The 13,893-nt window shown below is 40.7% G+C and overlaps 1 protein-coding gene across 1 annotated transcript in view; it reads right to left on the bottom strand.

Moving 5' to 3' along the window:
- Positions 1-13,134, bottom strand: part of NREP (neuronal regeneration related protein) — a 30,248-nt gene extending 17,114 nt beyond the window's left edge. Inside the window, exons 1-3 of the mRNA XM_080682172.1 lie at positions 13,024-13,134; positions 12,755-12,796; positions 11,393-11,456 (exon numbers count right to left, since the gene is read on the bottom strand). Coding sequence (XP_080538298.1) covers positions 11,393-11,407 — 15 coding nt within the window. The 5' untranslated portion in view covers positions 11,408-11,456; positions 12,755-12,796; positions 13,024-13,134. The remainder of the gene's footprint in view (positions 1-11,392; positions 11,457-12,754; positions 12,797-13,023) is intronic.
- Positions 13,135-13,893: the final 759 nt, after the last annotated feature.

Here is a 13,893-nt window from a genome sequence, read left to right as displayed (position 1 = left end):
AAATCAGTAAGATGTTTCAGGGCTGGAAGTCATGGAAGAAACAAATATCTCAAGAGTTTTGAAGATTACTACAAAAGGCATGCCAAATTGTGGGGCTAAGTTCCCTGGAAAGGGACTCATATCCTCTAATTGACATGAAAAAAAGAGAAATGGAAACTCAGACCTTCATTCCAAGTCCTGACTGCATTCTCCAACAGAATAATTCTACCTCATGTTTTTATCTCTCTTCCATCGTAAACCAATCATCAAAACTATATTTCTCCAAAGGAAGAGAACTATGAGCAACACATGGAACTTGTTCAAACCCACATAGGCAGAGTATGTAAATTTGGAAGCCACAGTTTTCTATGGAAATGAATATAGAGTTCATCATAATGTTTTTTTTGTTTATTTCTAAATTTTAGGCATGTTTTCCAGGTGTCCTCATTTAATCCTCACAGTGCTGTTTCAAGAATGAAATGCATCAATATATAAAAAATGCTAGCAACACGAGCAACTGGATCTGGGTAAGCGATCACTATTATTATCCTCACAATTCTGCAGATGAGCCTGCCCAAGGTCACAAAACCAAGAAAATGGGAAGACAGGCTGCGAACACAGCCTCTCCTCTCACAGAATGCAGTCCCTCAACACCCGTCTTCTCTGCCATTTCCCCAAAAGCCACCTGGAGTGATGCCACAGGCCCCCTCGTGCTGGGGCCTGTTTCCAATCCCCCATTTAGGTGTTGAGCATCTCCGCTTAGTGCCCTTGTGATGAAATTTAGGTGGATTTCTGACACCTACTGTCAAGAGTAATTTTTTCAAGAACGTATGTTGCTCTACTACTCGTGTTTCTGATAAATAGCTGCCCTTCAAAAATAACTTACCTTAAAAATGTAGCACTGTTTGAGGACACAGAGGGTTTGTAGCACAATATTTATATCTGATAATCACTGCAGCTAATTATAAAGGGCATTTGCTAAGAAACCAAATTGTTTTAATATGACCCCCAAATGAACTCTCAAACAACCTCTCAGATGGCCTAGCAATGGACAATCTAATTCAGAATATCTTTCTTTCATCAGACGCATCTGAAATCATGTTGGCTGTAAGTTTGCTTTTCAAATTTTTAGCCAATTAAAAAACAAACTGCTTAGAGGACATTAAAATCTTATCTTTATCAATGATTGCAGATATACAAACTATACATTACATAAAAATATAAAGTGCTCCAAGTTGAAGAGGAAGAACTTATTAGACCAGAGAGGCTGCGTGTAAACTACTAAGAATGGTGACTTGGAATGAAAAACAAATTTAACCTGACTCCATTTGGAAACTTTTAATCAATGCGGTAGAAACACAGATAGTTCTAAATTGTGGTGTTCCTCTGGCTTGGTACAAACAACATCAGAACACCTGATCAATTTAGTAAAAATTCACATGATCAGGTGAATTATTTCTCTGATGCCAATTAACAAATTTAATTGAATTTCTGAATGAATTGATTATGACAGTATAGACAGTTGAGCTTCATATAATAAAATTAAAGTTTAAAAGGCAGTCCTCATTAAAAATGGGATAGGCTTAATGAAGATGAAATGAAAAGATGTGGAGACTTGGCTCCCAGACCTTGGTAACAAGATCAGAACAATTTAAGATTCTATTATTGAGAAGTGAGCAAAATATCCAAGGCCAGGGTCATTTCATGATATATCATTAGACCCAAGGCTCCACAGGGCAGCATGAAATGGAGACTCAGTTATGGGTCAGAGCACACAGGCTTCGGAAACAGTCAAATCTTGGTAATTAAAGATCAAAATTATGGAGGAGGGATCAGAGAAGATGTGGGCAGAATTTCTGATGCTGTGTTAACTGAATTGGTTGGGTATAAAATCTCATTTGTCCAATAAATGAAGCAATAAATATTTACTAAGTACTTACTTTCTGCAACATATTGAATATTTGGTAGGTAGTTTTCAATTCTATAGAATGAACATCTTATTAAAGAATATGTCCCATTAGTTTGAGCTAGAAGTACTAAAGTAGCAAAGAAAACACATTTTAAAAAAAACTTTTTAGAACTAAGCCACCAAATCCAGGGACATCTATTCGGGAAAGTAGTGGGCTAGTTAATGCATCTTTTCAAATTCTAAATCTCTTACCCATACAACTGTAGTCCCTGATATTGCCCGTTTCAAATAGTGGGTCCATTTCCTGCACAGTATTCATTCTTCCAGCCGGTATTATATCCCTAAAATGCAGCAGGTACTAGACTAAGTGTTCAACCATGTGCTACCACATGCACATGCACACACACACACAGATACACTGAAATTCAGCAACTGCCTGGCAAATGTGCAAAGAACAGACTTTGAGGTCATGGCCCCAATAGCGTTTAGGGTAACTTTCTCTACCATGACACTGTGAAGGGAAAGAAACAGTATGTCTTGGGAAAGTGCCATATTTTTCCATGTATAAGACGCCCTCACTTTTCCAACCCCAAATTAAGAAATCAATATTTTAAACATTTTGCTGGTTTTTCTCTTAAGGCCTTCTTCTTTTTTGGCATCTTAAGGACTTGTTCTTCCTGTTTTCTCCACTGGTCTGATCCTACACTCAGTGGGAGGAAGTCCAAATTGTCTCTCTGCAGCTCTGTTTCCATGCTCTTTTGCATAGCTGATTACATTCAATTTGAATTTTGCAGAGTAAGACAATTGCTTACTGGTATTTATCTTTTTATTTTTTGACATATTTATGGGTTCAGAATACTCCTATCCCTGTTGCGTCTGTGCACGCTCTACCTCCACCTCCAATTAAGGCATCAGCTGACATCAGTAACAGTAAGGCTCGTGATTGGAGGAAGCCTGCTTGACAAGGTATGGGCAGCTATGCACTGGCATGGCTATCTCCTCAGCTGACTTCCGTGTATAAGAAGCCCCTCAATTTTCAGTCTAACTATTTTAGAAAAAAAATAGCACCTTATACATCAAAAAATATGATACTTAGTAATAATCCCTTACTTGGGCTCATGCTTATAAGCATCTTACTCCATATATTTTTATCCGTCTAACTACTGACTATAGACCTTCCTTGACAGTTCTGAATGTTGACTGCCAAAGATGCAATATCTTCTCCTAATTTCTACTCTTTCCGGTCCAAGAATAGGTTCTGTGTCTAATACTGACTTCATCCAATGAATATGTCCTCAAAATGTCTAGACCCATTTTAAGCACAACTGTGTCAATTTCTCCTTGTTCAGCCACTGGACTGCAGTACTTTTCCCTGCTGGAATGGTATCAAACCCAATTCAGACAGGAAGGTTGTTACCTGCCCCAGTCATCAAAGGACAGTGGTGTGTGATGGTGATCTGAGTAAGGGCTAAAGTGCAGAAGGGAGAAGAGCTAGAACTGGGCAACCATGCCAAAGCTTCCGCGCACATTATGAATCTCCCCCTTGTTTTAATTACTTATTAAATGGTATGAGTCTCTGGCTTTTGTTGTTGTTGTTGTTGTTTTGTTTGTTTGTTTGACTGGCAATGGCTATTCAGCTGTTCTCTTTTCTTTCCAACCAATGGCTCTGGTTCCCCATTTCAGTTTAAAAGGGGCAAACAGACCTTCCTTTCATTGGCGACATTCTCTTATGTATCTCCTTCTCCTTTCTAACCATGAGTTATATTTGTATTTTAGTCTATGAAAGTAAGGATGAACTCTGAAAAAGCAGTCTAACATCAAGGATTTAAAACCATCTCCAGCTAGATAATCATTCTGCTTTTAAGGCAAAAAGCTTAGATTGAAAACCATTCTCAGGTAATAACAGGCAATAATTTTATTTATGAAGATTTCATTACCTTGTGAAACTGGAGTAGATTTTGCTCTACTGTCATGAATACCTCAATCAGATTACTGAGAGACAAACTGCGGAACTGCTGGGTAAACACCATTAATAACCTCGTGCATAATGGTGCTCTACAGCCAAGGTTTTGGATGTGTGAATCTACTCTAAAACGAGATTCCTCTTTCAGCAGACCAGACGAAGCTAAGTGTGTGGACTCTCTCAGGACATCTTCTATCTAAGCAAGTGTTAAAGAAGGGAGCACTGAATTTAGAAGTTGTTTTTGTAGTGTATTTAGATTTCACTTAGTCCCCCTCCCACCCACCCCCACCATTACCGCCCTAACATTGAGCCTTCTGAAGTGTTCAGTGAGAGGGACTTTTTAGTAGCAAATGCAAAATCTGTGTTTATCTATATATTTCATAATCTGAATGGTCTCAACTCTGCAATGTGTTGGACAGTTACCAGTTATAAATCTCAAGGTGAGCCACCTGGTTCTGCTTCACGCAGATCTCCGTGTATCCATGACCAGGAACTCATACAGTTACTCCACAGACATTTACTGACCACTAAGGATGTGTGGGATCCTGGATAGGTACTGGAGCCAGCTATCAGACTGGTTCACCCATACGGAATCTGTTCCAGGGTCCTATTAGACCATGCCAATGAAAGCTAGGGTTTCCTACCACTTTGTAGAAAGAAAAGGCCAATCAACTTCACTAGCTTTCCCTCTCAATGATGACACTTTTCCACACCTAAATTCACCATCCTGCTGATAGAGGCAAAGGAAGAGAATGAGGCATCACAGCCTCAATTGCTACCAAAGAGAGAATGCTCAATTACTAGGGGTCAATTTTCTGATTTAAAGTTTCCAATCTTGGAAGGTGGAAAAAACCTGCAGCTATAGGTAGAATGTTGGAAGTGTAATGAGTATACGAAGGAGCATGAGATGATTCCCGTTGGATGTACTGGGGTGAGTCTCATAAAGGAGTTGTCATTTAAATTCGGTCTGGAAGAATAGCTTTATTTTGTCAAGAGGAGCATTCTTTCTAGGACTGAGTAAGCAGAGGCACAGAGGAGGGACTCCTGGGGCATATTAGAACAACAAGTGGCTTGCTTCCTCTAAGAAAATATATTCCATCCTGGCTAGAAACACAGTATTAGTTCACATAGTTCCTGGCATGGCTGCCCAGCCCCCCCCCCCGCCCCCCCCCCCAAAAAAATTAAATATCTGGAGGTCTAAACACAGCAGTTGGGGAAAAAAATTGTTTTAAAGTATGAAGTGGGAGTAGGCAGAAAGAATTCAAGGAGCAATGCTTATCTATGTCACTTTTATTGAGAGACTCGGTGATAAGTCAACCTCATCTGATGGGGCTAAAAGAGCGAGCAAAATCATTTCATGTTGAAAATCTTGTAGCTGATGCATTCTAAGGTAGGAGTCTGCACTCTATCCAGAAATTTCAGAAAAAAAAAAAAACAAAAAAACACAACCCTTCTTGTTCTTGGCTTTCCCCAAATTTTTCATATCATGGGATGGGATTCCCTTTAGATGGTCACCAGACTACTGATTAAATTACTAACAGCCTGTAGGCCTCAAATTGTAAACAATTTTATTATGATGGTGTAAGTGTTGGTTTGAATCTTGAATAAGTATGTCTGGCTACTCAGGAAGAAGTGGAGGGAGAGAGAACCAGCTGGGTACATGTGGCTACACCCAGCTAGCCTCCCAGAAGGGAAACACGGTGCTGGCCCAGCAGACACCTCTGCATTGCTGGGATTTGCCAATGGAAGTGCTGCCACTTTCACAAAAGGAAAAGGTTAAGTGCGCTCCTTTCTTCCCCCACAAGTCCTTCTTCCTGGGGACCTTCCTTCTCTCCACCACTCCACCCAAGCCCAAAGGCAACAAAGTAATAAAGTTTACATTTAACTGAAAATATATGTGTGTGTGTGCTCTCCTTTCTGTTGGGCACAATCAAAAGGCAAAGAACCTGACCCAGGTTGGAACCTTGAGTGAGAGCCTCTGGCCATGTCTAAGACGCCTGCTCAGCAGTTTCCTATGGCTCACCTCATCAAGTCCTTGACTTCTAAGTCTAGTATGTGAGCTCTGTTCCTGATCGCAAATAGGCCCTAAGTGGACAAGGACATTCCCTACTGCAGTAAAAATGCGTTATGCTCACTCTCGCAAGCGTACTTTCTAATGGGTTCCATTTTTCTTGAATATGCTTCTCTCTTATCTAAATCTACCCACATATCCTCAGTTCTTCATTCACTCAATATTTATTAAGGACTGGCACTTAAGAAGGCATAGCACATGTTCTCAAGGAGCAAATAGCGCACTTCTAGGTTTCAAATTTTGTGCCAACTCCAACTGGTTGCTAGTGATACACTATACTGAAGATTTTGAAATCATATTCAGGCTGAATAATAATAATAATGACTGTCAGGATTGATTAGCAACATCTGCCACAGGTGTAGCAGGAGTTAATGGTGACATGTAAGTCATATATTTGCCATCTCTGGGTCTTGCTTAATTTCTACGTCCTTAAAAAAAAAAAGTGCTCTACAATCTCCACTCCCCAATCCTCAAGCACTCTTCTAGGTTATACTATATTACACTGTTAAGTTTGTCATGCCTGTTAGTCTTCCTTCCACATCTAAAGTGAAAACCCACTGAGGGCCCAGAGCAAATGGGCACTTTCTATAATACAAAGAACTACGCACAAATAAAATGCTCAAAAGAAAAACAAAACAAAAGACACACCTTGTTCACTTGACATGGGATCACATGCATAACCTTACTGCCAACTCTTCTTGTCTCTTCAGTGCTTTCAGACATGGCATCTTTGTGTCCTTGGTATCATCTTCAAAATACCACAGAATCAGATTATATTGGAAATACTAGTACGTGAGGACTTTACATTTCCAGTACTGGGGTCCTTCTGGATCCCGGAGGGGATACTTGTGGCTGCAGGAAAAGTTGCTGTGAGCTTTGAGCACTGCAGCTGGATCAAACCTAGAGAGCTAGCATCTCACCAGGTTGCTCAGAGTGGCATTAAAAGCTGGTAAAGGTGAGCAATTGCAAGCCACTCTTTTTTGGCAAGTGCTTTTATGGCTTAACCACAATTTTTTTTTCACTCCTGTTAATAAATTATGGAAAATAACTTGTTGTGAAAACTAAAATAAATTCACATCAACTTCCTAGATTCCTAGAAGAAGGTAAAGATACACAGGACTTCTAGCTCGCCCAAACTAAACATGATTAAGTCATTAATGATAAATATATCCAACTTAATATATATTAGCATGCATAGACCAAATAGGTATTGATCTTCTAACATATATTTAATACTTTATTAAGCATTGTACATGAACCTTATAACCCCTCTTGATGCCTATAATTTAGGTAGTCAATGAAAGAACTGCATATGATCCAACCAACAAATAATGCAGGGAGGTATAATCTAATGTTATACCCAGGTTAATACCAAGTCACTGCTACCAATAACTGAGTTGATATTTAGAATTTGGTTGCAAGTCTAAATCCTTGTTAATGCTTAAATCCTAAATCATCAGAGCTGCTAACACTTGCCATGCATTAGAAGATCAATTTCAAAATCACTGCTATTTTTTAAACCACTGAGATGAGATATTCTTGAAGCTACCCCTAAGTGCAAAATATGTCTAGAACTACCCATTTCACATAAATTTAGACCCAATAAATCATATTTTCCACAGCCATAATTTTACAGACATGGGCTGAGATTTATGGTTAACCTGCCTTCCAGTTCAAAGGAGAAGTTTAAAATTGGAATCTTTTAATATATCTTGATCAACCAAGATGACAAGTCCAAGTGCATTCAATACATTTTCCTCTGGTATATTCTAATTGGATTTGCTGATAAAATTTCTTTCTTCTAGTCTCTTCCTATATAACAAAGGAATTATTCAAATAATTCAGGCAAATCATTCCCACTTCTATATCACTCCTGCAACATTTTAAGTAACCAAAATGAATCAGACAAAATCAAGTGGGGCTTTTTAAAAAAAGCATAATTATTCAGATAATTATCTCAAACCTCCATTTCACTTTCCCTGTGAGGATAAGGCCTTAAAAGACTTTCCAGCCAGAAACAGCACTAAGTAAAATATGTGCAAGACCAAGGAAGTTACAATATTTCACTCTAAGACTAATCTTTAGCCAGTCCAATGTAGATGAATATTTAATGTATTAAACTAGAAATCTGGAGGTTACTCATATTCATATTTTAGAAGTCTATTTTCCCTATTTTAAAAGTATTCATCTTAGGATTTAAAATAAAGTGAATTCCTTCAGTGTATTTATGATGATCTGATTTACATACAAGTTTTTAAGAATTGTATTGGGTTAAAATAGAATGATACTTTGAATAGCTGTTTATTCAAAGATTTCTGCTAATGTACACCCTCTCCTGCCTGAATTATCTATGTAGCTCAAAAGGAAGCTGGACTGAAGTTAAATCCAGATAGACCATCCCTGCTGTCCTAATTCCCCAAACAATTCCCAATTCTCCCTCCCCCTTACAGTGTGCTGAACGGCCTGGTAAAAGAGAAGATAGTACCATATAAAATTACCCTCCTAGGAACTCTTCAGCATCCCCACAATCAAGAATCACTGTGAGCAACTTGCAAATTTACATTCTAAAACCCACTGGCAAAGCTACTAATAGAACCACATCCCTCCTCAATCTTTGTCTTTTTCTTTAAACAGGAAAACCTTATGTTAGTGGAGAGATTATTCAAAGAGTCTCCTTATAAACCCATGAATGCTACTTCACAGACTAAAGAAAGCAGAGCTCTATGAACCATACAATGGAGTCAACTCATCTTTTCTAAAAGCTCAGCAACAGCCTTAAAGAGAGCTTAAATTGTTCCAATTCCTAGGTCTCTGTTAAAACATGATGAGCCCACGCTTTATGCCACTATAAGTCCATAGCACACACATACTCAGTTTCCTGCACAGAGGGTAGGCATGTTGAAAATCAGAACTTAACCTTGACATTTTTCAAACTATTCAATAAAACCATCTATGCATTCTGAAGTATTTTCTTCTCACTGATAGATCAAAAGCAGGTAACTTTAAAATAAAACACCTAAGTAAATACCACGGACCCATACAAAACAGTACTCCTGAGTTGCACAATCCCAGGTCCAATGTAATCTATGTAAGTGGCACCCCCTGGAGTTGTGCTTATAGGGTCCCATGCACAGCATACAATGTGATTGGTGCTTCTTACAGCTAACAAAGTGGTTGTATTTTTTTGATAATGCAAAAGGCACTCACTCTAGGATTCATGAGTGAATCTTCAAATTATTGTGAAACATCATTTTAAGGTATGTAAAATGTCTAGCTACCTTGAATTCTGGAGTTCTTTTATGGAAATGAGCCGATTAAAAATCTGTATTTGGAATAAGCCCTTTACTAAATGGGGTAAATACACTGGCTTTAGATCCTCTATAGTGTTTTAAATTATGCAAATGGAATAACACGTTTAACAGAATGGACGTTTTATATTTTCTAGAGGTAGCCAGGTGTTAAATCTGCTTCCCTAGCAGTAGTTTCTATTGCATGTGGGCTAAGTCTTTAAGTAAGTTTGTTACAGATCAGCAAAGTAATTTCAGTTTTAATCAAGGAAAGAATAACTTCATTTTGCCAAAAACTGAAAAAGTAGGGGTACAAAACACATCTAATATCAGTTTTTTAGAAACAAAATTGAAAATTTTTTTTGCATTCATATGTGTAGAGATTTTTAAGAGCTCTGACCTTCCGGGATGAGAGAATTGCTAGAAAGTTACTTGGAATCACCCACAGACAATAACTGTCGGTGGTTTCATTTCAGGCAATGGCTTGTGCCAAAAGGAACTGACATCTTGATGAAAGAATCACCAAAAAGTTGTAAGAATTTTTCCATGAGTGACAATCCTTGCAAGAGCAACAAACTGTGATTTCTCATTCGGCCATCATACATAAATGACAACTGTAAGAAATTAACAACATGCAACAATAACTCGAATTTGCTCTTCTGCATTCAAATCATTCAAACTTTCATTCTCAGCTTTGGCTGACATGCTTGCTTCCCACAAAGCTCACTCCACTCACTGTTACAGAAACATGATATGTTTTGAGCTTGATCTATAGGGTTGTTTTGGCAGGGTCAGCGGTCGAATTTATGTTTAACCAAACGGGTCACCTGACATAGTATAACCATCTATGGTGACACAGAGAGTAAGGTTCTGGGATAAGGTGATGTGGCAACTCCCAGTAAAAGATAATTAAATAAACAAAAAAACTTTGCAGCAGTTTATTTTATTACCATCCTGGTACTCTGGGACAATGGCTAATTAGGAATATAATATGAAGTTAGGAACTATCGGCACAAAAAACCTTAAACGTTTAATTATCTGCTCACCCCTTTTGTTCCTCTACCTCAAGTCCCTTGATTTGATCATTACTAAGTCCGAGCAAGAACTATTTTATTTGGTGCTTTTGAAATCCACCTGTTGAAATGACAGGTGAGGTATACACAAAAAATAAAGAGCCTACTTGATAATAGGATTGAAACTGAACTCATTTAATTGCTTCTGATTCATTTTTCTCCTTGGAGGCTTATACTTGGGTTGTGCTCAAAGAAAACATCAAGTATATCAGATTCAATTTTGATTCATTAAATTCCGCCCTCGTTTAAAAGGAAAAACTAAAACTAAATTTGGAAAACACACATTCTAAGTGGCAAAGGGGCGTTTTAAAGAGTAAAACATCTGCAGGAGGACATGCTGTACTTATCTGAAAAGTTTCATGACATTTCTTCTTCTTTTTTTTTTTTCAATTCAACTTTTTTCCAAAGAGGAAATTTTTCATAGAAGATAAATATACTTATTTAATGTGTATTTCATCTAATTCTTTAACCAGCCATCAAACACTCAACTGCCTTCCCTGAAAATCATAATGCTTGTTAAAAGTAGTTTCCCTTTCATTTAGGGGAGAACATGCTTGACTTCTAAAACTGAGCATGTGTCTCTCATAAATCAACAAAAAAACAATGCTAATTATATTTGAGATACAGTAGACAGACTGCATTAATATAAAAGTCCATGTTCTTCATATATATTGCTCGTAAGAACAGCAGATACTATAGCAATTTGATTAGCTGGACACAGACTCCTACTTTTTGGGTATGTTCTGGCTGTCTCTACCATATGACCCATTGCTTTGTTTGAGCCCTGCTGTCAGCCTTTCCTGCGTGTCACAACACATCACTCTTCTTAAAGAGCAGAACGGTTTCTGTTGTTCAATTTAAATAAGTCTTCACTTCTGAAAAAGGAATTTCAGTTTTCTATGACTGAAAATCAAAAGATCTAATTCACCACATCCAATTCATATAAATTACTGCACTGCAAAGCTCCCACATGCTGGAGATAGAACCTTGTAAAGGTCAGATGGGGTAGGAACAATGAAGGGTTGAGGCGGGGTGACCGTGGGTGGCTGACATTTATATGGAATAAAGATGGAATGAGACTGAGAATCTCCTTGGATGACCAGTTCTTACCATTTTGAAAATCATAGCAGCCTTGGACTTGCACCCTCCCTCTCTTCAGTCCAGGGAGACCAACCTGCAAAATATGTTTAAACACAGTAGACAAATCGCCTCACCACAGGTCAGCAAATGAAGAATGCCTGTTTAGAGGTTACAGACAAATAACCACTTTCTGTGGTTAAGATAAGTTACATGCAAATTACTGTTACTGCTGGGGCTTCTGAAAAAGCTTTCCAAGCTGTCTCTAGGCTGAAATAGGGGACAAAGGAATCCTTGGTACCTGGCTTTGCAGAACCCTGGGCTATTCTTAGTGTTTGGTTCATTTTTAAATTGCAGTTCAAAAGGTTTAGCAACTTAAAAGTAGAACCAAGTGATAAAAATAGATTGTTTTCTGGCTGCTCTTTGTTCCCAGACATACTACTGGCAGTATATTTGCAATCAAGACAGCAGAATAGGAATTAGCTTTCCACCGTGTAGTGTAATGCCTCAGAGTGGATATTTTTGGAAATGGCACTGCATTACATAACCTTCCGTGTTTAGGGGGGGAAAAAACTACATTGGGGAAAAAAGTCAGGAACATACACCTCATGCCCTTCTCCCTAAACAAATCAACATTAATGCACATACTGCAGTGATTTTCCTCTCAACCTTTAGGTCATCACAATACAATTCTTTTGTTAACATAAGTTAGGACAAAAATTAAGATGAATGGAGAAACTAAAAGTTCTACAAAAGGGTATCATAAGCTCTTAGAGTTTTCCTATGTTATCATACCTACATATAAATGCAAATCAGATTATTATCATTATCAATCAAAAAGCGGTCATCTATTCTTAAGCCACCCCTTCTTCCCCCAAAGTTCAACTGCTTTAAAAGAAAATGCAGGAAAAAGGTGTTGGAAGATTGAATGCCTCCAAAGACCCTTGGCGGCAACAGCAGCGTTGAAAGAGTAATAAAGTGTAAAGGTGGAAGGAAACAAATTCATGTAATAAAAGGGGGCGGGGGTGCATGCCGCAAAGTGCATTCAATGCAAAGAAACAAAACAGTTCCCAACAATGCTTTATGAGCAAGAACAAAAATTAACCACACCAACAAGCAAAAGATTAAAAAAATTAAAACAAATAAAGCCCGCCGCTTCCCCAAAGAATTCTCCCTTTTGTGTTTTTTTTTTTAAGCCCAATTTAAATTCCAGCCTTAATGCAGCAGGTCCAAAATACCAGAATTTCTCCAAGGTACATGCTTCAGCTCTAAAATTTAGAGGGAAGAAGCATGAACTCTGCAGGGTTGAAGGGTCCGGCTAAGAGTAAAGGCAAGAAATCGACACAAAAGAGAAAGCAGCGCTCCCGGCTGGCGATGGGAATGGCATATACTTACAGACAAAAGCCCCGCTCCCTGTGCACTCTGTCCTCTCTACACCTGAAACACAAATGTGGATGAAAAAGGGCATCATGCTAGAAAGACAGCTGGGGGGGAGGGGAGGGGAGGGAAGGGGAGGGGAGGGAAGGGGAGGGGGAGAGAGGGGGAGGGGAGGGGAAGGGATGAAGGAAAAGGAGGGAGGAGGGGGAAGGGGAAACAAAACCCAAACCGGCTTCACTTCCAAGAAGTGCAGCCCTGGAAAAAGAAGGAGGGGAAGGTCTCCCTGCCTCGTGCTCTGTCTTCAAGAGTGTGTGTCTCTCTCTAAGAGTCTCTCTCTTTCTCTCCCGGTCTCCGCTGCTAGTGTGCTAGTGAACAATGAGCTAATTCTGATGGGGCTGGCGCGGCGCCAGCGCCCCAGCCTTGCAGCCACTGTGCTGCCGCGGCGGAGCCAGACTGCTTACTCGGCAGGAATCGGCAGCTCGGGGCCCCGTCGGCGGGCGGCCAACGTGCGCGCACCCCGGGCCCCCGCACCCCGGCCCCCGCGCGCCCGGCCGCCCCCACTGCGCCCGCCCCGCCCTGGGGACAAAGGGGCCCGCCGTTGGGCGCGCCGCCCCGCCCCGCCCCCGAGCACGGGCGCACACACCCGGCCGGGCCTCCCCCGCCCCCGGCGGGCTTCTCCGCCTCGACGTGCGGTGGCTTTTCAGACAAATAAGGAGGTGGAGGAGGCGGTTTGGGGGCGCGCCAAGCGAGAAGGCGGCCAGGGCGCTGCACAGCCCGGCGAGCTGCCAGGGCCGCGGGGAGGCGGCGCGGCCGGTACTGTAATAATAAACCTGCGGCAGAGGGCATCTGAGGGAAAGGGGACGGCGACGGGCGGCAGCCGCCTTCCCTTTATGAGCCTGTCCCGAGCGAAGCAGAAAATGGTGCCCATGGGGACACACAGACACACAGAGCCGGGGCCACACGCGTTTGCGCACGGCCCCGGGTGGGTCCCACCGGTATGCGTGCCCCCCGCCCGCAGGGAAGCCCGGCTGCCCCGAGGCCGGGCCCAGGGGCCCTGTGGCTGCGCGCGCACACTCTGGCACACAGGGGCACACACGTATGCATACACCCTGGGCACTCTCGCAAGAGCTGAGACTGGTGTGATCAGCCCAACACAC

The sequence above is a fragment of the Plecotus auritus genome (genome assembly GCF_963455305.1).
Source record: "Plecotus auritus genome assembly, chromosome: 7".
Taxonomy (NCBI): Eukaryota; Metazoa; Chordata; class Mammalia; order Chiroptera; family Vespertilionidae; genus Plecotus; species Plecotus auritus.
The sequence above is the reverse complement of the archived record's forward strand: the minus strand, read 5'-3'. Positions and strand labels throughout refer to the sequence as shown.